This window comes from Mus pahari, chromosome 14, assembly GCF_900095145.1.
Source record: "Mus pahari chromosome 14, PAHARI_EIJ_v1.1, whole genome shotgun sequence".
In the NCBI taxonomy this organism is placed as follows: domain Eukaryota; kingdom Metazoa; phylum Chordata; class Mammalia; order Rodentia; family Muridae; genus Mus; species Mus pahari.
In genome coordinates, this window is record NC_034603.1 from 23,566,543 (window position 1) to 23,593,626 (window position 27,084).

The window sequence follows — 27,084 nt, forward strand, 5'->3', positions numbered from 1 at the left end:
GTAGGCTGTGGTTTTCTGGTCAACTCCAAAAGCACAGGAAACAAAGGAATTAATTAATCAATTAATTAATTAATAAAAATTGCCATCATTTGCATACATGTGTTTGTGCTAGAAAGAGCTCTGGTGACTTCAGTCTCAACTACATATTGCATACACATGGTTCAGGAATGCTAAACAGATTTCCCAGGATGCAAAGCAACTCCATGCCTGAGACGAGGCTTATATGATGTGATGTTAGAGTTGTCAACTGGACAGAATCTAGAATCATTTGAGAGATGAGCCTCTGGATGTGCCTGTGGGGTATCATCTTGATTGTGTTGAGTCGGTATTGCCCACCATGGGTGGTACCATCCTCTGGGAAGGGAATCCTGGACTGTATAAGTAGAGAAAAGGAGCTGAACACCAGCCTGCCTTTACTGCCCTCTGCTTCTTTCTCTGTTTAAAACTATTTATTTTTAATTATGTGTATGTGCCTGTGTATCTGAATATGCACCACATATGTGCAGTGACCACAGAGGCCAGGAGAGGGCACCAGATCCCTTGGAACTGGAGTTAAGGTTGTGAGCTGCTGTATGGTGCTGAGAACTAATCCTGGGTCTTCTGTAAGATCAGTTAATTTCTCTTAACCACAGAGCCATCTCTGCAGTCCCCTTCCTGCTTCTTGACTGTGGTTATGCTTTGATTAGCTGTATCAAGCTCTTATTGCCTTGATTTCCCCACCATAGTAGACTGCCCTTTTGAGTCATGAGACAGAATAGACCCTGTCTCCTTTAAGTCATTTCTGTCAGAGTATTTAACCACAGCAATGAGAAAGTAACTAAGACACATAGTCATTTTTGAGTTCTACATCACTTCTTTTCCTATTCTGTATTGTGTAACTTTAGCAGTTGTCTCATGGTCAGGAAAACTTGGTTCCAGTGAGTGGCAAAGCTGAGATTTGAATCCAGTAAGTGAGTGCTGTCCAAGCATTTAACCTGGCTCTCTCTGAGCTCCTGACCACTCAGTGCCATCTGTTATCGCATGGAAGTATCCCAGAGGGCAAAGGACAGGAAGCTTTTGTCCCAGCTTTCTCAGTGCACACTCTGATTTGGCTGAAGAACATGGCCCACTGTGTGCCTTCCCCCTGTCCAGAGCTGGCGGAGTCAACCCCATTCTTTCTTGGGGTCCTTTCAGCCTTCTTGATAGTTTCCAGTCAAGAACGTTAGAGGCACATCTCACTGTTGCTCCTGTGCTGTCTCCTGTCCAGACTCCCTGTATGAACTTTATCCTCCTCAAGGACATCATTTTGCTGGCTCTTTCTCAGCTGGATGTCACTCTCTAAGAGTTAGCTTTGCAGACAGGAGCCAAGAGGGTGGTTTGGATAAGCGGAGCTAAGGATCCGTCCTTGTCTTTATGGGACTGAGAAATCCCAGTAAGACTCCAAAATCATAAAAAAAAATCCTGACAGCATGTTTTGATTGGATGTTAAATATTCGTTAGAACTTTATATGAATTGAGTCTCAACTGTCATCCAAGCACTTGGGGTCCCATGATATCCATTTCACAGGGAGAACTCAAATTCACTGGCTCAAAGCAGAGAGCAAATTCTTATCTATATTTTAAGTACTTACTCTTTTTGTGTATGTTTCTACATGTGTGTGAACATATGTGTGCCACAGCACACATGTGTATGCCAGAGGACAACTTGGGAGTCATTTCTTTCTTTCTACCATGTGGGTCCAGGAGATTGAACTCAAGTTGCCAGGCTTGCCTGTGGGTGCCTGTGGGCTCCTTGACCTACTGAGCCATCCCACCATCCTGAGGTCAGGTTCTTACCTGAAGCCACACAGCTGGTAGACACCAAGCTGTGTATATGGGATCCAAGACTTTTGGTTTTCAGCTCCACACTGTTCTGATAATTTTGTAATGCACTTTGATTTCTTTTACATAAAAGAAAAAAAAAAAAAAGGAGACAGGTGCGCTGTCCCTTTAAATGTATTTGGGCTATACAAATAAGATTTTATTTATTTTATCTATATAGATACACTGTAACTGTCTTTAGATACACTAGAAGAGGGCATTGGATCACATTACAGATAGTTGTGACCATGTGGTTGTTGGGGATTGAACTCATGACCTCTGGAAGAGCAGTCAGTGCTCTTAACCACTGAGTCATCTCTCCAGGCTCCCTAGCCCCTTTTTAAAAGTTTTTTTTTTTTTTTTTTTTTTTTTTTTTAGATTTTAATTATTTTATCCAAAACGTTTTTGAAGCCTAGTTCCATCAATTTTATATTAAGTCTATTTTCAATATTGATTACTATATTAAAACATTTTAAAGTGTTTCAAAATTAATTATTTGCTATTTAATTATTAAATATTCTGTTCAATATTTTAAAATGTTACTCAATATAAAATGAATGTACATGACTTTAAAAAACCTCTATATAAGAAATGAAGGAAGGAATAGAGCATGCAGAATCTATCTGCACCCTGATGAACTGTGTCAGGAGGACTTTTGTTTGGGAGAGATTGAAAATAAGCTTGGAATGCCAGACATAGTGGTGCATGCCTTTAACTCTAGCACTCAGGAGGCAGAGGCAGGTGGATCTCTGAGTTTGAAACCAGCTTGGTCTACAGAGTGAGTACCAGGACAGCCAAGGCTACACAGAGAAACCCTGGAAACAACAACAACAAAACAAAAAATAAACAAACAAAGATAAAAGAAGATTTGAAATATAGGTGAGTTTGTAAGAGGCCATTGAAGGGTGCAGACTGACTCCTGGGTGTTAACCTTGAGTCTGTGACCCACAGGAGTGAGAGGTGCCACTCATGTACCTGGAATACAAATCACTACGAAGGCTGAAGGGAAGCCAGGCAGTAGGCAGGGTGCTTGTTTCACGAGCATGAAGACTTGAATTTGGATCCCCAGCGTCTATAGAAAAGCCTGGCCCTGTGGTATCCATCTACAACCTCAGGATTGGAGGGCTGGAGACAGAAAGATTCTGGAGACTCACTGGCCAGCAAGCCTGATTGAAATGGAGAGCCCCAGCATCACTGAGAGACCCTGACTAAAAAAAAAAAAAAAAAAAAAAAAAAAAAGTGGGAGTAGAGGAGACACCTGATGCTGACCACATCTGCATTTCACAGGCACTCGCACTGGTGAGCACACTCATCTCCATGTGTGCCCCTGTATGATGCTGCCCACTCCCTAAAGGCAGAAGTGTCCAGTACTCTTCTCTTCTACGAAGGAGGACCAAGACCAAGTATATATTTGCTTTTGTAAAGTGGTATACTGGAATTTAGCAGGGGAGAAATATTAGTCTTGAGAACCATAGAGACTCAGGATGACAGTCCAGAGAGGCAACCAAGGCCTCCAGGCTTCCCAGACAGGATTAGCTCTGAGCCAGAAGGAGGTCAGGATGCAGGGTAAAGGTCAGTGGAGCTCTAAAAGAGGCTCCTAGTCAGAGAGGAATCCCACAGTCCTCAGCTTTGAGGCTGGTTTAGGGAGCTGCTGGAGTCCATGTAGCAGCGTGGCCTCAGGGGAGGAACTTTTACAGTGTCTGCCTCAGTCCCTTGGCTTGAGATGCCTATGTTCCAGCATCACCTCACAAAATGGAGCCACCTCTTCAGTGTGTCCTCCACTGCCAAAACACCTTTCCACTCCTAAGGCACCACCAGCATCCCGCTATGCTCACACAGATGATGACATCCAGGCCCAAGAGGATACTTGTGACCTTGGAACCTAAGCCTGCATGATGCCGTGGTTTCCATGGACAGGTGGTCCAGCCCAGCACTGACAACACCAGTCCAAGACTGTGGAGCCTGATGGTGTGTATCCAGGTTCAGAGATCCAGCTCAGCTAGCAATCCCATCCCCGGCAGAAGTGCAAAACCATGCCCCCAGTCACTTGGAGTCCAGGGCCTTGTAGAGCTTGCTGATCTCAGTTATTCTTAGTGTTGTTTTGGGACAAAAATCATGTAGTCCAGGCTTGTCTCTGACTGTGTAGCTGAGGATAACTGTGGACTTCTGTCTTTCTGCCTCTACTCCTGAGCTCTGGGATTGAAGATATGTACACCATAGCTGGTTTATGTGCTGCTGGTGATGGGAGCCAAGGCTTCAGATTCTCCCTCACCTGAGCTCCAGCTGACTTACCCTTGGGGGAAATCACATTAGTGAGGTGACCCACACAAGGGAAGCCTGAGTAACCTAACCAACCGACACCTCAGTACCTTCCCTGTGATAATCTCTATAGTTACTTCTTTGTAGAGACGGCAGGTATGGCTGTTCTGCAAGATGCTCAGATACTCATGCAAAGACTGAAGGAACATGCTGAGCAAGGAGACAGGGCAGTTCTAAAGTTATGCAACGAGGAAGCTCTAGTTACTGCCACAAAAGAAAAAGGAATTCAAAATAATGACCTTGGGGGAAGATAAAGTGATGTAAGAGGGAACATAGGTCACGTGACCACCTCGGGGAAAAATAATTCAGTATCGGGGAGATGGTTATGAGAGAGCCAGCAAAGAGAAGGTGTGATCACGGAAAAAGAACTTGGCACAGAACTGAGAAAAAGAGAACAAAGGAACGGCAGGACTTATGAGGCAAAGTTAATAAACAGAAATTTGCGTCATGGGCATTCCGGAAGGAGGAAAGGCACAAGAAGGCTGTTCAGTATAACACCAGCTGAAGCTTACCAGATCTTGGGAGAGGTGTGAACTTCTAGAGCCATGAACCTCAGAAGTCTCTGAAGGAGCCAGGGAGTGTGGCTCAGCAGTTAAGAGCACAGGCTGCTCTTCCAGAGCTCCTGAGTTCAGTTCTCAACAACCATATGGTGGCTCACAGCCACCTGTAATAGGATCTTACGCCCTCTTCTGGCATGCAGCTATACATGCAGATAGAGTACTCATAGACATCAAAATAAGTAAATCAATGTACCAGAGACTTGGGAGGTGAGAGACACTCACGACTCGAAGGGATGAAACCTTAGAGGAAACATCCAACAACGGGGAGAGGGACCTTGTAGAGTCCACCTCCAGTAGAAAGACAAGGCACCAAGTGGAGGAATGGGGTTGCCATCCCACAGTCAAAAACTCTGACCCAGAATTGTCCCTGTCTAAAAGAACTGCAGGGACAAAAATGGAGAAGAGACTGAGGGAAAGGAGGTCCAGTGACAGGCACAACTTGGGATCCATCTCAAGGGGAGGCTCCAAAGCCTGACACAATTACTGATGCTATGGTGTGCTTACAGACAGGAGCCTGGCACGGCAGCCTTCCAAGAGGCCCAACGAGCAGCTGAAAGAGCCAGATGCAGATACTTACACCCAACCAATAGACAGAGCTGGGGACCCCTGTAGTTGAATTAGGGAAAGACTGGAAGAAACCGAGGAAGAGAGCGACCCCATAGGAAGACCAGCAGTCAGTCTCAACTAACCTGGACCTCAGAGATCTCTCAGACACTGAGCCACCAACCAGGCAGCACACACCAGCTGACAAGAGGCTCCCAACACATGTACAGCAGAGGACTGCCTGGTCTGGACTCAGTGAGAGAAGATGCACCTAACCCTGGAGAGTCTTGAGGCCCTAGGGAGATCGGGTGGGGGTGGGGATTGGAGTGGGGATATTCTCTTGGAGATGGGGGAGGAGGAATGGGGTGGACTGGGAGGAGGATAATGACTGGACTGTAAAAAAGGATTAAAGAATAAACAAGTCTTCTAAATAAGGAGCTGGAGATATGGCTCCGAGGTTAAGAAAATATACTGCTCTCACAGAGGACCAGAGTTCAGTCCCAGCCCCCACGTCAGGTGGCTCACTACTGAGTGTAACTCAAGTCCCAGGGGATCCATTGCCATGGGTCTCTGAAGATATTTCCGCTCATGTGCACAGACCCACACAAACAGGCACACATGCATGAAACTAAAATAATAAAAGTACATTTATTTGTTGGGGGTGGAGAGATGGCTAAGAAGTTAAGAGCACTGGCTGCTCTTCCGGGGGACTAGGGCTTGATTCCCAGCACCAAAATGGCAGCTCACAACCTTTAGTAACTCCAGTCACAGGGGATCTGACAATTTCTTCTAGTCTCTATGACAGGTGGTTCTTGACCTATCTAATGCTTCGATCCTTTAACACAGTTCCTCATATTGTGGGACCTCCCAACCATAAAATTATTTTCATTGCTCCTTCATAGCTACTGCATTGTTAATGTTATAAATGAAAGTGTTTTTCATTTACTATCTGTGTTTCCCGATGGTCTTAAGCAACCCTTGTGAAAGGTCATTCAATGCCCAAAGGGGTCAGGTTGAGAACCACTGCTGTATGAGAATCAGGCAATCACATGGTACACAGATGTACATGCAGGCAAAAGCACCATGCACAGAAGATAAAGCGAAAAATAAGTTTTTAAAATCTCCAAATATGAGTTGGCTCCAAGAGTAAAGAAGCTATTTGCACCCACGCCTGATGACCTAAGTCTGATCCCAGGACCACACCGTGGAAGGAAAAGACTGACGTCTGCAAGTTGTTCTCTGACCATCGCAGAAATGCTGTGGTTCTCTGCCCCTCCCACAAACAATCAAACAAACAAGGCAATGAAATCAGAGTCTCCAAATAGTCACAACCCTAAAGGGCCCTTGCTGGGCCACTATGGAAAAGACTGTCAACATGTCAGATGGAACCAGATGTGGCCCGCGCACACGTTTATTCCCAGCACTTGGGAGGCAGAGGTCAGTGGGTCTCTGTGAGTGTGAGGCCAACCTGGTCTACATATATTACAGTTCTGTTGCCTACCTGGGGACCCTCTGTCTCAAAAAAAAGTCAGATAAAGGATTCCATAAACAGTAAAAGAGGAGCATCAAGTGTCATAGAAGGAAATCCCCATTAGACTAAATGTACAGTTCTTTGCAGCTTGGGAGAGAATGGGATCATACGTTCAGAGTAGAAAGGAAAGCCACTCTCTGAGGGTCAGACTAATAAGTCAGATGAGCATCAATAGCCTTGGTGAGACCCAGACTCAGCCATAGTCATCTGTGACTGAGATAGGGTCTCATGTAGCCTAGGCTGGTCTCAAACTCACTATGTAGCTGAGGATGACCCAGAACTATTGATCGTTCTGCCTCTGCCTCCAGAGTGCCAGCTTTATATTCGTGAGCTGCTGTGTCTTATTTTATGTGGCACAGGGGACTGAATTCAAGACTTCATGCACACCAGACAAGCACTCTATCAACCGAGTTACACCCTTAGCCCCTTAGGCATGTGTTTTAATTTAATAAGTAGAACCCAGATGTATTGTAGTGCATCTCATTTACAGGATGATTTTGTAGACAAGTTGGAATAATTTTGTAGTACAAGAAAACGAAGGTCACGGGGCAGGATTTGTAGCATCATTTGAGGGGCAGGGTCTCCATGCCTGATGGACACTGACTGATCTATGTTCACAGTGAATATATATGTGTACACGCTCATGTGTGTGCATGCATGTACATCTACACATGTATGCTCATGCATGAGAAGGCCTGAGATTGGCATCTGGTGTCTTCCTTGGTTGTTCTCCACCTGTCTTAGTTAAGGATTTACTGTTGTGAACAGACACCATGACCAAGGCAAGTCTTATAGAAAACAACATTTAATTGGGGCTGGCTTAACAGATTCAGAGGTTCAGTCCATTATCATCAAGGTGAGAGCATGGCAGCATCCAGGCAGGCATGGTGCAGGAGGAGCTGTGAGTTCTACATCTTCACCTGAAGGCTGCTAGGACTATTGGCCTCCAGGCAGCTAGGACAAGGGTCTTAAAGCCCATGCCCACAAGGCCACACCTCCCAACAGTGCCACTCTCTGGGCCAAACATATGCAAATCATCATACCACCTTATTTTTTTATTTTTATTTTTATTTTTGAGACAGGGTCTCTTACTGGGACCCAGAGCTTCCCAACTAGCTGGTCAACGAGTCCCAGGGATCCTCCCATCCTTTGTGGAGCACTGAGACTATAGATGAGACCTGCCCATTTTTTTTTTCTGTAGGTGCTGGGGACTGGAACTCAAGTCACCATGCTTACACAGCAAGTATCTTACCTACTGTCTTTAGTTTTTAAATGTATTTAATTTTTTTCATGTGTATGTGTGTGTGCTTTGCATGAGTTCATGTGTGTCACATGTGTGCCTGGTGTCCATCCACAGAGACCAGAAAAGGGCAAATAATCTCCTGAAACTGAAGTTTTAGGCAGTTGTGAGCTGCCATGTGGGTGTTGGGAATTTAACCTGGGTCTTCTAGAAGATGAGTCAGTGCTTTTAACCACAGAACCATCTCTTCTTGTCACAGAAAAAGAGCTACTGTGTGGTCAGGGTAGTTGTATTTTAGATACCCTTTTAACCTGGATGAAATTTCTAAGATAGTTCATTTCTTTTTATTCTGGTTTTGTGATTGCCAAAAGTAATAGTTGCTTGAACATCTTAGTGTGTGGGCAGTGGCAAGAAAGTTCCTTTGTGAGCGTGTGAGCAAGCCCCATTGCCTTTGTGAGCATATGGGCAAGCTCCATTGTAAACTGGAATCAGTTGTCAGTCTGGTCTCTCCACTTCAGTCTATTTTAGATTATATGGTTGAGTGGAGTCTCCTTGAATTCGGTTTGATGGAGAGCTATATACTCTGGGCTGTCACAAACTCCTGGCTGTGGCTTTTTCTTCAGTCATTGACTGAGAGCAAGCCATGAGAAAATGCTTCTAAGACTGCCCATAGATTCATTTTCTGCCTGTTGCAGAATCTAATGGCCTCTGCCTTCTCTTCGTCTTTGGTGGAGTGTTGAATGCCTCTGTAAATGCAAAGGATGCACAATGCTTAGAAAATATTGAAAAGATGTCGGTTATTTCCATGTGAGTTCCCATGAACTCAGTGTCATCCTAGTTAGATCTGGAAAGGATTTTTATATGCTTAAAAATGTTGATTTGAAGTTCATTGGGAGGAAAGATAGACTCTATGAAAGCATGCTGTATGAGAGTTGAATGACAAGACCCAATAATTTATATGACCAATATGCAACAATATTGTTGCTATAATTACTATATATTGCTATATAGTTATAACTATATAACATAATATATAACACATATAATATGTATTATATATAATATATATAACATATATAATATGTATTATATTATATATGTATATGTATTATATTATATATGTACTATATTATCAACTATATCTATATAACATATAATATCTATATAACATATATAATATGTATTATATGTATTATATATGTTATATAGATATAGTTGCTAATATCGTTGCTATATCTATCTATCTATCTATCTATCTATCTATCTATCTATCTATCTATCTATCTATCTATCTTTCCTTCCATCCATCCATCCATCCATCCATCCATCCATCCATCCATCCATCTATATAATTGAGATTGGGTACTGGAGCCCATCATGATGATGACTCCCACACAATGGGCCTTGTGAACTGTAGGGGAGAAAGTGATCAGTGATATACTGCAGCGAGATTTAAGGACGGTGCTGGACCATTGAGACAAGGTATATGAGCAGCTGTCCTATACCTTTAACTGAGAAATGTCATTGAACCACTCCAGGGAACGAATCACTCAAAGTTACATGTGTGGGTGAATTTGGGCTGTAACTTCTTCGTTGAGGTAGTGGTCCCGGATATTTCACATATCTATGTGTTTCTTGGATATGGCTTTTTCCTGGAGTTGATGCTGGCTAAAGCTCTCAAGTTCATTGGCTGAAAGAGTTCTCTCCTCACAGAGCTCAGGATCAGCCTCACGAAGGACTCCATGAATGTCAAGATTCATATCTGCATGGTGCTAGGAGGACGAGGAGAACTACAAGGCCTGCAGAACTCCCCAGAGCCATCTCCCCACTCACTGCTCCCTCCCATCCTCCAATATTAAAGAGCCTGAATGCTTACGAACCATATAGCCTTTTTCTCCCCTGTAATTTGCACTGATTGACCAAGTGTCTCAGACACAAAGTTACTGGAAGACCCATCCTGTCTGTAGAACCCCTGAAACACCCTAGAGACCTCACATCCGACTGTGGTTTCCTCCTGACTTTACGCTTTGCTCTCTTTTGTCACCTTTTGAACCTTGAACCCCTCCTTACACTTGAATTCCTTTTCCTAGATATTTGTTTCTATGTCATTTCTATTACCATAAAGAATGGACTAATTAAAAAATACAGTACAGTGCACATGGAAACAAAAATGGCTGGTAGGGACAAGAAAACCTTGTAAGAGAACAACAGAGGACTTTGCCAGACACCACTATGGGGTTTCACAGTGATGTAAGATGTGGTATTAGTGTAGAGACAAGACAGAAGAAGGAGATGGATGGAGACTTATGTAGGTAGAATTCAATTTTCAAGCTAATGGAAAAAGCCTGTGCCGGGAATGGTTACACACATACTTTTAATCCCACCACTGGGGATGGCAGAGGCAGGAGGGTCTCTGCTAATTCAAAAGGCCATACATAGCATGTTCCAGGCCAGTCATGGTTGCAAGTGAGACCCTGTGTAAAAGAAAAAAACCAAAACCAAATAGTGGCTACTTTAAGAATGATGTTAAGGAAAAAAATGGTGTTGGAACAAGTTGTGGTGGCCTACACTTGTAATCCTGGCACATTGAAGATGGAGGCAGGGGGATCAGGAGCTTAAGGCCTTCTTAGTTATATAAGGAGTTAGAGGGCAGCCTAAGATACAGGAGACCCTGTCTCAAAAAACACAGATCAAATCAAACACCAAAGGAGTTGAAGTACTTGATACTCGAAAGAAAGAGTTAAGCAACCAAGAAATAAATACTTCACAGAAAAATAGACAAAGTGGATTAGAAAGTTACAGATGGAAAAAAGAAAAGAAAATCTAAGGCTCTGCAATTAAGAACATTCAATGCTGCATGAGCGTGAGGATCTACTTTCCAGTCCCCAACACATGCATGAGAACTGTGGTGTGACCATGGATGCCTGTAACCCCAGCCCAGTTGCAGATGAGAGCAGGAGAGTCCCTGGGGTTTACTGGCCAGTCTTGTTGGAAAATGGCCAACTCTAGGTTCAATGAGAGAACTTGTCTCAAAAGAATAAGAAAAGTGATAGATGAGGGCACCCCATGTCATCCTCTGGACTCTGGGTATGTATGCATGAACACACATGCACACACACACACACACACACACACACACAGAGACAGAGAGACAGACAGATACAGAGAGAGACACACAGAGAGAAACCTGCATATTATTCAAAATGCTCAATCAATATATACAATGAAGCTCACATTTGCCAAGAACTGAGAGTACAAATTAAAAGTGACAATGAATTACTATTTTGAAAGTCATATTTGGTGATGATAAAATGCCTGATAACATCCTGGGTGAAGGATGAAGAAAAATGATTGCCACTGCAGGTAAGCAGGTGATGGAGGCTTTATTAAAAGGGGGCTGGACAACACTTTCTCTTAGAATATTTTCAGTAAGTGCACCCAGGGCTGGAGAAACAGCTCAGTGGAGGAGGTACTTGCTGCATCAGTACAAGGACTGAAATTTAATTCCCTAGCGCCCACATAGGCTGTCAGGTGTGGTGGTATGCATCTATAACCTCAGCGCTAGGGCTTGGAGACAGGATGATTCCTGGGGCTTGCCGGCCAGCCAGTTTAGCAGAATTGGTGAACTCCACGGTCAGTGAAAGATTCTGTCTCAAATGAATAAGGCAGGGGCTGAAAAGTTGGTGCATTGGGTAAATCCTTTGCTGCCTAAGTCTAATGACTTGTGTTTGATTCCTGGAGCCCACATAAAGGTGGAAGAAGAAAATAAACTCTTAAAAAATGTCCTCTGGCCGGGCCTGGTGGTGCAGGCCTTTAATCCCGGCACTCAGGAGGCAGAGGCAGGCGGATTTCTGAGTTCGAGGCCAGCCTGGTCTACCAAGTGAGTTCCAGGACAGCCAGGGCTATACAGAGAAACCCTGTCTCGAAAAACCAAAAAACACTGCTTGTGGACGTTGTACATCGTGGTGCGCACTAGGCTCCGCACCACGATGTACAACTTCTTTCTGTCTCCTTCTTTTCTCTCCTCTTTTGTTTTTTTTTTTTTTTTTTTTTTTTTCGGGAAAGGGTTTCTCTGTATAGTTCTGACTGTCCTGGAACTCACTTTGTAGACCAGGCTGGCCTCGAACTCAGAAATCCGCCTGCCTCTGCCTCCCGAGTGCTGGGATTAAAGGCGTGCGCCACCACGCCCGGCTTCTCTCCTCTTTTGTATCTCTCTCTTTCATTTCCTGCCCCTTCACTTTTCGGAGGGAAGAAGACCCGAAAGGACACAGTGGAAAAGGTAGCACTGTCTCACTAGAAACTAGCCCTGATGGAACCTTGCCCTTGGATCATAGTCTCCAGAATTGTGACAAATTCTGTCACATTTGACAAATTATGCCGATCACTAATGTTTGGGCAGGCCACTCTATGACATTTTGCTGAGGAATACAACAATGTGCAGCCTTGCAACACATCACACCTTCCCTGACTGTATGTGTTGATATGGGAACAGAGTGCAGCCTTGCAACACATCACACCTTTCCCGACTGTATGCATTGATATGGGAACAGAGTGCTGAGATGATATCTGAGGACCAGAGCCTCAGAGAGCCTTCTGGTCCACAGCAGACCCTGGATGAGGAGCCTATGAGAAGTCAAATGGAGGCAGAGCCCTAGAGCTCAATATCACACTTAGCACCCACAGGGCTGTGAGTGGGGGAGGTAAGAGCACAAGGATAAAGCCAGGATGGCAAATAGAAACAAGCAGAAAGGTATCTCTTTGTCCCCACTTTTAGAGACAGGTGCTCAGAGGGAACCACACTCCGAGGTGTTTCATGGTGGCAGAGTATCCTAGTTTCTTTTCTGTACTGTGCTAAGACACTCTGATCATAATCAACTTAGGGGAAGAAAGGGTTTATTTCAGCTTAGACTTCCAGGTCACAGTCCATCATTGAGGGAAGTCATGACAGGAACTCTAGGCAGGAACTTGAACAGAACACAATGGGGATTACTGCTTGCTTACTTGCTCATAAACTCAGGATTAGCTAACTTTATTGTACAGACTAGGATTGCCTAGGGTTGGTGCTGCCCATAGTGGACTGGGTCCTCTTACATCATTCTAGACAGTCCCCTTCCCACAGACATGGCCAAAGACCAAGTTGACAAAGCTGAGATCAAAATACATGCACATATCTCTTTGTGTATACATATGAGCCCAGTGCACATATGTTCACAGCCATACTCCACATGGACACTTCTCTTTGATGTTACATGTCTGTTTTCAAAATGGAATCGGCATACACACATGCATGTGTGTTAATCTACATGGCCCTACAATCTCACAGTCCACCCATGTACACAAATACTGCACAGGAACATAGTTGTTGCAGTACACAATGCAACCTCATATGCACATGCATACCGGAAAGCTTGTTGCTTCCTGCTGCATTTAAGTTGCTACTTTATAGCTGTAATACTGTTATGAATCATAATGTAAATACCTGATATGCAGGATATCTGATATATGACCCCCCCCAAAGGGGTTTGACCCACAGGTTGAGATCACTGGTCTAGATATTTCTCTTGCTGACAGAGAGTTGCCGTAGAAGGGGTCCTTCCCCATTTGCTCCTTTTATTTCCCCCTGCTCTTTCTGCTGCCTTCTGAGACAGCTCTGGGAAGGGTAGATGAGAACTAAGGTGGTCCTTCCCCTCCTCTTGGTGGGATAAGTAGAGATCAATGGGGCCCTTCATCCTCTCCATGCTCTTGGGTCTGCTATTCTGGTGAATAAAGTCAAGTTCTCTGTGTGAAGGAGAGGGAAAAGGTGGGAGGAGAGGAGGGAGAGAGGGAGGGAAGGGAAGGCTAGACTGGGCTCTCCAGTTGCTTCTAGGGATGAACTACTCTCCTGCTGTCCTGCGAACCAATGGTTCATGTCGAACCTGGGAAGGTTCGACATGGTGACTTTACCGACACCACTATAACCCCTTGGTGCTCAGGCAGTTCTCTGTGAGGCTGGGGAGGTAGAGCCTTGGGGGATCTGTGGTCAACAGCAATTCTTAAAACTGTATCCTTTATTCACCTGATATGATTGCCATCTTGGAGGCTTACTGTCTCAGTCTGCGAACCCAGGTCTAGTCCTGGAAGTGTCTAGCGTTTGTACAGTCTTATCTAGGCCTAGAATGTTTTCGGCATCTTAGACTTGCTGCTGAATAGACTCACCCTTTCTAGCTCTTTTTGAACTCTGGCAGGCTATTCATCTAAGCTGCTCTGACTCAAACCCTTTTCCACACTGACTGACTCAATCTGACTTCTCTTGGCTTCTCCTGAACTGCTCTGCTTGGTCTCATACTAACTTTGGCAATCTGTTCTAATCTTCTGGCTCCTCCTTGTTCTCTGGCTCCTTCTGTCCTTGCCTCCCGTGTCTAGTGTTTCTCTCTCTGCAACCTGCCTCAGTACAACTATCCCAGTAAAACTGCTTCCCCCCCTCCCCCTCTTATAACTTTCCTTTCCTCTCTCTTCTCATGAGATTGGCATATCCTATTCTGTTAAATCTTTCTCTGATTTGTCACTTTGTCTGCCACACAGTTAGACACCAACTTCAAACTTCATTGTTCGGGATTAAAGGTGTATACCAAGGATGAGTCTGTATTCCAGCCAGAGGGATTGAGGGATTAGCGATGTGTGCTAAAGCTGAGCCACACCACAGCTAGAAACAGTCTATTCCAGTAAACAACACAATCTTGGGGCTCACAGTGTGATCAAATACCCTGCAACAAATCCTCTTTATGGTAGGCAATATTCTATTCCTCATCAGTTAGAAAGCTCCCTCTCAGCTCAGATGCTGGGCATGAAACTGGACAAGCTAATCTGAATGATCTCAAGGGTACAGGAGAACATGAGCTTTGAGGCAAGGGAGGATCTGAGTTCAAATTCTAGGCTGCTTACTATCTGTGTGTCTTTAGGTAAATAGCCTGAGGTTTGTAGTCCTCAGTTTCTGCACTTCATACTTGGAGTGATCTTGCTTTCTGGGTTGCCGGGAGTCTAACTGAGATAACAGAAGCAGAATGCTCTTCTCGTGGCTTGGCACACAGCAGCACCTCAAGGCTTCTCTCAGGAACAAGCTGTTGCTCTTGCTGTTAGCATGAGCCCAGGCTGGCTTTGCAAATGCACCCGAGAGGCTGGGGAGGACATATGCATGGGGAAGTTTGTTTGCTACGATCTAAGGCAGCAGTTCTCAACCTGTGCATTGAGACCCCTTTGAGGGGTTGAACTACTCTTTCACGGGGCCACCTAAGATCAGGAGAAAACACAGATATTTAGTTTATGGTTTATAACAGTAGCAAAATTATGGTTATAAAGTAGTAACAGAAATAATTTTATGGTTGGGGGTCATCCCAACACTAGAAACTGTATTAAAGGGTGGCAGCATGAGGAGAACCACTTCTCTTAGGGAATAGAAAACTCTGCCTCTGCACAGAAACTCACCTGGGTTTTTGGAACTCTGTTTAGTTCTGTGCAACCTTCCATAAGTGGCCTCGAACTCATAGAGATCCCCCAGCCTCTGCTTCTCAAGTGCTGGGACTTAAAGGCATGTGCCACCATGGCAGCCAATTTCGACAAGTCTTTCTCTAGGTCTGAGATTTTAGATTTCTTTCTGAGTCATATGCAAAGTAAATTAAGCAAATATAGATACTTAGGAAGAGCATGACAAAAATATCATTGTATTCTGAAGTGTGTGGACTAGAAGGGGGCTGCTTCTCCTCTGCTTGATAGGCAGGGCCTGAGTCCCGTGGCTCGTCCCAAGGGAAGTGCATAGACCTGTTCTTCATTCTGCTCTGAACACTGACATTTCCGTGGGCTCCTCCTGTGGGTTGTCCCCAGAGTCATTATCTCCTGTTTTTCCACTTAGAGTTTGGTGTGCTGTGGTTGGGTTTCCACTTTTCATTCATCCATTTGTGTGTGTATGTATGTATGTATGTATGTTATGTATGTAATGTATGTATATATTTGTGTGTGTTTATGTCCTTTCTTACAGACTTGGCTCATTTCCATAAGCAGGTGGTCCAGTCCTAATCTGTTTAATTAATTAATTAAAATTAATCAATTAATTAAAAATAATTAATTGATTGACATGCACATATAGAGGCGGAGGGTTTACCTCAGGTGTTGTTCTTCAGGTGCTATCTACCTTTTTTTTTTTTTTTTTTTTTTTAATAGCCCAGGGCTCACTGCCTAGGGTCTGCTAGCTGTCAGTATGATCCAGGCACTGGCCTGTCTCTACTCCCTCTGTACTGAGATTATAAGTGTGTGCTAACATGCCCAGCTTTTAAAATGAGCTTTGGGGTCTGATTTCTGGCCCTCATGCTGCTTGGCAAACACTTTTACCAACTGAGCGAGATTCTCCTCTGCTCAGTAGTCTGTTGCACATACACCTACACCTTCTTGACCCTGTCAAGACACATTTATTTGCAAAAGAACAGATTTTTGTCTCTTTGCCCTATGAAGAGCTCAGTGATATTACAAATCTACAATGGGAAGGAAGGACAGATCCAGTGTTTGTAAATGTTGAGGACCAAGCAACATCTGGACTGGATGAACAGTGCATCTCCTTTGGCTTATTTATTTGACAGAATGATTTTCCACAGCTGTGTTGCCGTGTTGGCTGTTGCGGTGGACCATTTCAGTAGACAAGACAGGACATCAGCTGGCCATAAATGTCCTCTATGGTCTGGGGAGGTACAGGCAAACAGACTGGTACATCCCTAAGTGCGACAGTGGGAACTGCACCAGAGTAGAGAACTCAGATGCCAATGAGGGGCCCCTGGAGATGCTCAGCTGTGCTTGAACTTGCTATATAGTCAAGGATGACCTTGAACTTCTGATCCTCCTGCCTCCATCTCCTGAGTGCTGGGATTAGAGGCATGAACTAGCACACAGTTTATGTGGCATTGGGGATCAAATCCAGGGCATCCTGCATGCTAGGTAGACACTGTACCAATTTTATCATCTCCCCAGCCCCACAGACAGAGTTTTCTGCTCACACAGACAGTCATGGTGTAACTGTAGAAAATAGAGACAGGATTTCCTACTGTCATTTCTGGTTGTGCATATTTCAAATTGGTATCTGTGCGCTGCATTCTGTTGGAATGTTTGATTTTGCAAATTGCTGTTTAGACTGCTGACTTGAGTTTAAAAAAAAAATTGAGTGTGTTTTGGTTTGGGATTAGGGCAGAATTTCCAACAGTTTCTAAAAAGGTCTTAAACACACATCTGCAATTTTTGACTATATTGATGTGATGCATATTGATGGCTTTTGGCATTGATGATTCTGAATCAAAATATTGACCAACTCTGGCAAATGCTGACAGTGCTCTGCGTCCTACAGTGTCAAGCATCTGGTCAGGATGAAATTCTTGGGGCTGGGGAAGAGTCCTTTGCAAGCATGAGAACATGAATCAGAATCCCCAATATTTACATAAAAAACTGAGCATGAAAGGTTGTGTGGTTGTGTACACCTTGAGTCCCAGCACTTAAGGGTAGAAGCAGGCAGATCTCTGTGAGTTCAAGGTCAGTGTGGCCTGGACTACATAGGAAGGTCCAGCATAAGAAGTTCCAGGCCAGCTGGAGATGCACAGTAAGACCCCCCCCCAAACTCCCTTTTAAAGCTGAGCAAGGCTATGAGCATTTGGATCCCTAGCATTGATGGGAAGAGACATAAAGATCCAAGGAGCCTTCCTAAATGGCAAGCTAGAGACCCTATCTCAAGGCAACAAGGCAGAGAAACAGAAATGAGAGAAACAGAGAAAGATATCCAATGTTCTCCTCTGGTCTCATGATGGTACCCACTCACACAGGCACACACATACAGGCACAAACACACAGACACACAGACACACACACAGACACACACACAGACACAGAGGCACACACAGGCACACACACAGGCATACAGGCACACAGGCATATACACACGCACACAGGCACACAGTATTAAAAACTTCCAATTTACTTATTTAAAAGCAAGCTAAGCATATCCATTGCTTTAGTATAAACATTTGGTTTTGTCTTTAATAAATGGTAAAACTAGATATATATTACAGAATTGTCTTAAGATAAATCTCTTTATGATTATAGGTAAATATTTAATATGTGTACTTATTTTATATACTCATAGACTTGGGATATGTAGAAGTTTATTGTGCATAGAGGCTTCTGAGTAGAGAAAATGTAAGAAGCTTTGGCAGGGAGGATGCAAGGTGGCAGTGCGTGCTTTGGGAAAGGGACTGGCTGAATCTTAGTCTACTCACAAGCCTACTCCAAGATGCTCTACTTCTTATTTTTTTTTTATTATTTATTATACTTTTTAGTTTTTCATCACAAGCTAGATAACTCTCCCCATAAGAGTACAACTGACTTTTGTTTTGTCTTGAGTGACTGAGAAACATTTTTAAACTGTCATTTCATACATTCGGAATTCCTAATGTCCTATCTACTCCTTGAGGAAACGTGGAAGAAAGCGATGCTGGCAGAATACACACAATACAAAATTACCCATAAGTCTGTGGGTCAGAGACTATCACTGTGAAGACTTAGCAATCTTTGTCTTGGGTCTCCCACCCCAGAATACATTAAACAGAGAGCAAATAACACGGCAGGCCCAGTCCATAACTTCAGCATCTACAACCAGAGCTTCCCCCATTCTGTGGGTCAATTTGAAATTCTTCAGCAGTTTCTCACTTGTTTTGATTTAGTTTTGAGACAGAGTCTTACTATGTAACCCAGTGTGGTGGTTTGAAAAAAAAAAAAAAGGCCTGCACAGGCTCATAGGGAGTGGCACTAATTAGGAGGCGTGGCATTGTTGGAGGAAGTGTGTCACTGGGGGCGGGCTTTGAAGTCTCAGATACTCAAGTGGGCCCAGCGTAGCGCTCTCTTTCTGCTGCCTGATGCTCTAGGATGTAGAACTCTCAGCTCCTTCTCCAGCACCATGTCTGCCTGGATGCTGCCATGCTTCCTGCCGTGATGATAATGGACTAAACCTCTGAAACTGTAGCCAGCCCCAGTGAAATATTTTCTTTTATAAGAGTTGCTGTGGTTGCCAGGCAGTGGTGGCGCACGCCTTTAAGTCCCAGCACTTGGTAGGCAGAGGCAAGCGGATTTCTGAGTTCGAGGCCAGCCTGGTCTACAGAGTGAGTTCCAGGACAGCCAGGACTACACAGAGAAACCCCGTCTCGAAAAAAACAAAAAACAAAAAACCAAACCAAACCAAACCAAACCAACAACAACAACAACAACAACAACAACAACAACAACAACAAGAATTGCTGTGGTCATGATGTCTCTTCACAGCCGCCGAAACAGTAACTAAGATACACAGACTGGGTTTTAAGTCATTACCCTCCTGACTCAGCTTCCTAAGAATTACAGCCTGCTGTCATTACAGGTGTGCATCCCCCAGCTAGGCACATTTCCTGTTACTCCAAATGCTTAGCCTGTTGCTGGATGTGTGCATGTATATATTCAGGTGGACGTACATATGTGTGTGTATTCAGGTGTGTGTGTGTGTGTGTGTGTGTGTGTGTGTGTGTGTGTGTGTGTGAGAGAGAGAGAGAGAGAGAGAGAGAGAGAGAGAGAGAGAGAGAGAGAGAGATTTGGGTGTGTGTTCACATGGATATATATGGAGGCCAGGGGTCAACCCTGGTGTTGTTTGTTTAGGAGCCATCTACCTTATTCTTCTTTTAAAAAATATTTATTTTTATTTTATGTGCATTGTCGTTTTGCTTGTATGTATGTCTGTGTAAGGGTGTCAGATCTTGGGAGTTACAAACAGTTGTGAACTGCCACGTGATTGCAGGGAATTGAACTCTGGTTCTCTAGAAGAGTAGTCAGTGTTCTTAAGCACTGAGCCATCTCTCCATCCCCATCTACCTTGTTCTTGAGACAAAGTCTCTCACAGGAGACTGTGGCTCCCATTAGACTACTCTGGCTGGCAAAGCCAGACCCAGGGATCTGCGGATCCGTCTCCGTCCTCTCCCTTGTCAGTCCTGGGGCTAGAAGCTTGTGCCACCATAACATCTTTTTGTTTTCTTTCAAACTTGGGTTCTGGGATTAAATTCAGGTCTTCAGGCTTGAGTGTCGACCTAACTGGCCGATCCATCCACCTTCTCAGCCTTATTGTATAATTTTCAAAACGTTTTGTGACTTTGTTGTTTTTGTTTTGAGACAAGATCTGGATGGCCTAGAACTATGTAGACCAGGCTGGCCTCAAACTCACAGAAATCCTCTTGCCTCTTCCTTCTGAGGCTGGGATTAAAGGCATATACCACCACATATAGCCCCCATTGTGGCATCTTCACACACACAGATATAATGGACTTTACTCACAATTCCCCCATTACAGTCTATAATTTATCTCTTAATTCTGAAGATTTGCCTTGTGTTTACCTTGTTAGCAGCTAAACCCTCTTTAGATGTTAAACCTTTATCCAAAATATTGACTTGGACAGAAACTGAAATGCCCGCTTCTGTGCCTTCTTGGGGGATAGATACCCAGTGTAGAGGAGAAAGATTCCCAGGGCAGAGACACCTGCTGTGGAAACAGCAGTTGCTGTAACGTACTTACCATGGTTGTCTCAGCGATGGAGCCGAAGCTGTTGATGAAGATGTTGCAACTTACGTTCACAGGAGGACCTGCCGATAAGAGAGAGTTTCCACTGAGTCTCAGGCTGCAGAAAAACTAACTTCAAGGATAGACCTCCCCAGAGGGCGAAGGAGCCCCTTGCTTGTTATCTACCCCACCCCTAAGTGCCTGGGGTCCCCAGCTTGCACTTAACATCTCTGCCAGACTAGACTCTCCAGCTCCCAGGTAAGGGGCAGGTATACCTCGCAGGAGGCTGAGCCAAGCTGCACCTTCATTAACACAGGGCGATTCATCATTCTGCCATCTGGCTGAAATCCCTTCCCCAAGCCCCACCGGTGCCTTCTAATTTGTGTCTGAGATATATTTATGGCTACAACATTTGGAGGCCATCTCGGGAATTGCAAGGAACAGCAAGTTCTTTGCCTTGAACTTATGAACTGAGAATGAAAGGGTGATGATGGGAATTACCAGGTGTGGGATCTGGGGGGAGCCCGATGGACAGTCTGCATGCCTTTGTTAAATACTTTGTGGACAAGTGGTTTTTGTTGTTGTTGTTGTTGTTGTTTTGTTTTTTTTTTTTTTTTTTTTTTACAGTCCTGATATATCCAGGAAAGGAGGGAGGAAATACTGCCTTGGCACTTCTTTTCGAGGGGCACTCTGCCTGCCTGAAGCTGTGACCCTTCATTTCACACTGTGAATGGCAGCAGTCACCATGGCAGCTGCTTCAGTGAGACCTTGACTGGTATGATCTCACCATATCCTCCCACAGCTCTGTGAGAAGGCTGGTTGTCACTCGAGTTGTGCAGAGTAGGAAACTGAGGGCCAGAGATACCAAATTATTCGTCTATGGCTCCACTGCTAGAGAATGGTGGCGCCAGGGTTCCGGTTCTGACCTGTCTGACTCTTGATGGCTATACCATCGGAAACAGGCTGAGAGGGAGGAGGAAGCAGGATTATGCAGTCAGGGGCAGAATCCAGAATTATTGCGTGTTTGTGTGTGAGTTCACGAATGTGTGTGTGTGTGCATGCGTGTGTGTGTGTGTGTGTGTGTGTGTGTGTACATTCACATATGCTTTCTTGTTATTCCTTAGGTATCAACCACCTTCCTTTTTGAGATAGGGTTCCTCACTCTATCAGTTACTTTCCTGTTGCTTTGATAAAACACCATGATGAAAAGAACTTTCGTATGAAAGAGCTTATTTAGGCTTATGATTCCAGATGGGTAAGACTTCATCATGGCAGAAGATATGACGTCAAACAGTAAACATGGAGACAGGAGCAGGAAGCCAAGAGATCACATCTTTAACCTCAAGCATGAAGGAGAGAGAGAGACAGAGAGAGACAGAGAGAGAGACAGAGAGAGAGACAGAGAGAGACAGAGACAGACAAAGAGATACAGAGAGACAGAGACAGAGAGAGACATAGGGAGAACTAGAAGTAGGGATGGGCTATATATGCTCAAAGACAACCCCCAGTGCATACTTCCCCCAGCAAGGCTAGACCTCCCACAAATCCCAAACAGCAACACCAAGTATGCCAAAGCCTATGCACCGGGGGTGGGGGGGCGCATTTCTACTCAACCTATTACAGTAGGCTTGATTAGCTGTCCAGAAAGCGCCAAGGGTCACCTGTCTCCACCTCCTAGCACTAGAATTATATGAGTAGGATTTACCTCTGTGCTGGGGATTGAACTCAGGTCCTTACGCTTGCAAGGCAAGGACTTTACAAACGGAGTTATCTGCCCAGCTTTCCCCACCCCCTTTATGAAACCTCTAATACCATGGAGCCCAGGCCGATGTGGAATGCACTATAGCGGTTCTCTGCCTCAACCTTCTGATGGCTGGGATCTCCAGGAGTATACCATCATGCCTGGCAGAATTTAGAAAATTAAATACGGGGTTTCCATATGAGCCAGTGTGACACAGATGGAGAGGAGCAAGAAGGGCCAAAGAAGCAGAACTCAGCTGAGAAAAAGGTCCGAAGATGAAGACAGGAAGACCTCGGAGAGGAGCTGACCTTGATCTGACCTTGATCTGACCTTGAAGGTGCTTAGGACTTGCATTGGTTATAGACCTTTACTCTAAGGGTTTTAATTTGTAACTGCCTTCAGGGTCCTTCTCTTGTTGATCCTAGGAGTTGCTAAGACAGGAAGAGCATGGTTGTCCCCATGTCTCAAGGGAGCACAGTTTGTTTTAGTCATTCATCTGGGCTCAGAAGGCAATGCTGTCAGGACCAGAACCAGTGTTTTCTGATTGTGGAAAGAAGAGAGTGGATAACTTTATGTGCTCTGGTACCCGATCCATCATGTTCATCCTCAGAAAGTAGTCCACAGCTTGCCTGTAAGCTTGGCTAAGATTTCCTTCCTCTTAGAAGGCTTGATGGATAGGAGGAATCCAGGTTTCCCCTCAAGGCAGTGAGTGTCAGCCTCTGGGGTACATGTTCAACTTCAGCCTCAACTGCTCAGGGTAGCCTCTTCTATTTTCTGAAATCTGATTCCCCCCAGCAGTTTGGAGGGAAGGCTGGACATTATATTCTCCTTCTCTTCTTCCTCCTCCTCCTCCTCTTTCTCAAATTGTTTTTGGAATCAAATTTATTCAAGGCTGGTCTAGAGGAATATTAAGAAAGTCTCCACTATCCACCTTCAAGGGCTCAGGGAGGGCGAAGAGCTTTTATGGACACATGGAGTTACAGTAAGACAGGGGGTGGGAAATCCCAGGGAAGGGTGAGGTATTTCTCATTAAAGGACCTCATCCCTTCTCCTCTGACTTTTCCTCCTCCTCCTTTTGCTTGCTATCTACCGCTGAGAGTCAAACTCATGACCTAGCTCATGCTATGCAAGAACTCCACCACTGAGCTGCCCCCCATCCCCCTTCTTGAAAGTGAGCCTGCCTCTGGCCTCCTAGGGCATCTGCATTTCCTTCTCAAACGGACCAATTCATAAGAAGAGGAAAGGGGAGGGGTCGTCCAGAGAATATTATGAGTGATGGATGGGCACTTGGAGGATAAGGGAAGGGTGGTAAAGAGATGGTCAGGGAACAGCCTGAGTGGAGTCAGAAACCGGTGAGGGAAGCCGGGCAGCCTGCCTTAGCGCTAACGGTTTGCAATCCTCTCCGGAAAGCTAGCTTATAGCTTAGCTATGGGCTAGTGAAGCTGGGTCCTTGATTTCCTGACTTGTGCGTGGCTGAAGCCATCTGAAAACTTTCTGTCTCAGAGCACATGAGGTGTGGTGGCTCATGCTTGTAATCTTCAATACCCAAGAGGCTGACACAGGGAGGCCAGAAATCTGAGGTCAGCATGGGCTCCAGGGTGATCCTGTCTCACAAAACAAAACAAAACAAAACAAAACAAAACAATAACAACAAAAATAAAACAAAAACCCCAACTAAAACAGAGCCAAAACAGAACAAAAATTGCAGAGCCCTTGGCTCAGCCCTAAGCCATGACTCTCAGCACCCAGTCTGTTGTTTAACAGGTCACATGGGCGATCCAAATTCATAGCTAGATTTGGAGGTTGCTGGGAAGGCTCACAGCCCCTTTCAGAATCCAGTGTGCTCATCATGGATAACTGTGCATAGTATGTGTCTATGCGGGGTAGGAATTACTGCTTTGTTAGAGTCACCTAAACAGAGGCTTACTTCCCTCATCCGTTCAACCCCAGAACCACGGTTTTCTTTTTCCTTCTGCTTCCTATCATTTAGATGCCCCAAAGAGACGCTCATGCCTTGAGGTAATGTGCAGAGAGAGCTTCGTGCAGCCGACACTGTGACTCCCATAGAAACAAGATGCTGATGAACGAGCGTGAGGGGTTCCAGACAAAAAGACCCCATGGGGAGGTGTGGTTCATGGATATAAATCCGAAATTAAATTATCTTGAGAAAATTACAACCCGGTTGCCGTTGGCAGCCGGATAATGTATATATTTCATTAAATATTAAAGTTTAATTTTGCTATTGTGTATGTTTGCATTGGGCTCTGCCCCTGATCCTGGAAGCCACCGCAACACACAAAGACTTGGCCAAGGCAAAGCTTCAGAGCTGGGAGGGGCTGGTCCTTCCCCCTGCATTTACCTTTGGATGCTGCGACAGAGGCTCAGTCCCAGGAAGAGATCTCTTGGGGGAATCACAGGTCTATATTAGAGTGTGAACTGTGTGTTCTGTGGACCAAGGTGCTTGTAGTTGTTGGCCACCTCAGACTTTAAGATGGCTAGAACCATGTTGTTCCTGTTGAATAGGCAAGCTGTTGAGAGAATAAATGTTGAGGTTCCAAACTGTGTGTGTGTGTGTGTGTGTGTGTGTGTGTGTGTGTAGGGGGCTTTTGGAGTCTGAGCCCCATTGTCATTTTAGGAATGCTGGGCTTTGGGGAGTCTTATTTGAGTCTGAAGAAGGAAAAGGAGAGAAGGCTGGGTACCGCAGGGTTAGCTTTCTGCTTTAAGCTTAAGGGAGAGAGCAGAGTCCTTTTCCTAGTTCCCGTGTGGGAGCCAAACCTGAGATGCTCTTTGGCTCTAGCCAGGGATAGGTGGAAGGGGAGCCAGTGTGGAGTTGGAAGCCTAAAGGATGGTCTAGCTCTGTAGATTTGTGACTCATGTGTTCTGAGTAAGATTTTCAGAGGGGCATGGAAGTGTATGCTGTAATCTCAGCACTCAGGAGGCTGAGGCAGGAGGATCTTGAGTTCGAGGTTAGCCTGGGGTATACAAGCTTACTGAGGGCCTTCTGTGTGTGAAGTGTGGTGGCATATAGAAAGGATAGCCCTTGAACATCGAAGGTAACTCTTTGCAGCATCTATATAGTATGAACCTAATAAAAAGAAAAACCTGGATCTTGGGCTAAATGAAGGCTGGAAATAAGCCTCTCTTTAGGTGAGCCTACCCTACCACTTGACAAAAAATCCCAGAGAAACCACAGGGATAGGGTGGAGTTCTGAGAGAGTCCACCAGAGGGCGTAGTGGACTGAATTCCTAAAAGCTTCCAGTTGAGGGCAATTGGTGCAGCCTTATGGGTAAAGTCCATAACCTCCTATGCCAGAATGGATTTGGCTTAGCTAGTGGTGGTCACAAGAGGCATTATTTAGTCTTTGTTTCAGAGACTTCACATAAGACCTCAGACTTAAGTCCTGCCTTGGAGGACCTGACTAACCACAGAGTTTTCACTCCTTCTTGGCAGCCGTGGCCAAGAACAAAGGAGGAGTGGGCCTTGCAAGGTTATCTATCTATCTATCTATCTATCTATCTATCTATCTATCTATCTATCTATCTATCTATCAAAACAGAAGAAGGTGGGAGCTCTCTGACTATTTCTCTAAACCTTATCCTTTGAGACAGGGTGTCTCAAGGAACCCAGACCTCAAGCGGTGGGTACTGGTTGGCCAGAGATCTCTGCCTTTGTCTCAGTGTTAGTGTTACAGACACAGGCTATGCCTGGCTTTTTCAGAGGTCTGAACTGCAGGTATGTTTAACTCACTGAACCAACTCCCTAGCCCCCAAGTCTTCTATGCTTTCTTATCTTCATCCCATCCCACCCTTGCATCTTATTTGCATGGCCCTCTTCTAGGCGTTTGAGATTCTAACTTGGGGAAGTGCTCCAGTCAACTGTATTACAAAGTGTCCTGTCCTTGGGAGAACCAAGGCATGCTGGCTAGTCTTATGTCAACTTGACACAAGCTAGAGACATTTGGTAACCTCAACTGAGAAAACGCCCCCGTCAGATGGGCTTGTGGTGTATATCTAATCAGTTGTGGATGTAGGAGGGCCCAGCCCACTGCAGGTAACACCAATCATTGGAAGGTAGTCTTGGGTGTATAAGAAAGTTGTCTGAGCAAGCCAGTAAACACTATCACCCTGAGACTCTGTATTAGTGTCTGCCTCCAGGTTCCTTCCCTGGAATTCCTACCCAGTTTCCCTCAGCAATAGACTGTGATTCGGAAGCATAAGCCAAACCAAATCTCTTTTTTCCCCAAGTGAATTTTGGTTATGGTGTTTATCACAGCAGCAGAAACCCAAGAAACAAGGCTGTGCTAATGATGATGGAATGGCATTTGGAGGCTGTCTTATTCAGGGTTTCTATTTCTGCACAGACACCATGATCAAGAAGCAAGTTGGGAAGGAAAGGGTTTATTCAGCTTACACTTCCACACTGCTGTTCATTGCCAAAGGAAGTCGGGACTGGAACTCAAGCAGGTCAGGAAGCAGGAGCTGATGCAGAGGCCATGGAGGGATGTTACTTACTGGCTTGCTACCCCTGGCTTTCTCAGTTTGCTTTCTTATAGAACCCAGGACTACCAGCCCAGGGATGGCAGCACCCACAAAGGGCCCTCCCACCCTTGATCACTGTACTGGCTAGCTTTGTGTCAACTTGACACAGCTGGAGTTGTCACAGAGAAAGGAGCTTCAGTTGGGGAAATGCCCCCATGAGATCCAGCTGTAAGGCATTTTCTCAATTAGTGA

At 44.9% G+C, this 27,084-nt stretch overlaps 1 protein-coding gene across 3 annotated transcripts in view; it reads right to left on the reverse strand.

Annotated features, from left to right (window-relative positions):
* Glra1 (glycine receptor alpha 1) overlaps positions 1-27,084 on the reverse strand; it is a 99,539-nt gene that overhangs the window by 34,229 nt on the left and 38,226 nt on the right. For all 3 annotated transcript variants that reach the window (XM_021212236.1, XM_021212235.1, XM_021212237.1), the window contains one exon: positions 20,628-20,695. In XM_021212236.1, the coding sequence (XP_021067895.1) occupies positions 20,628-20,695 (68 nt within the window). The remainder of the gene's footprint in view (positions 1-20,627; positions 20,696-27,084) is intronic.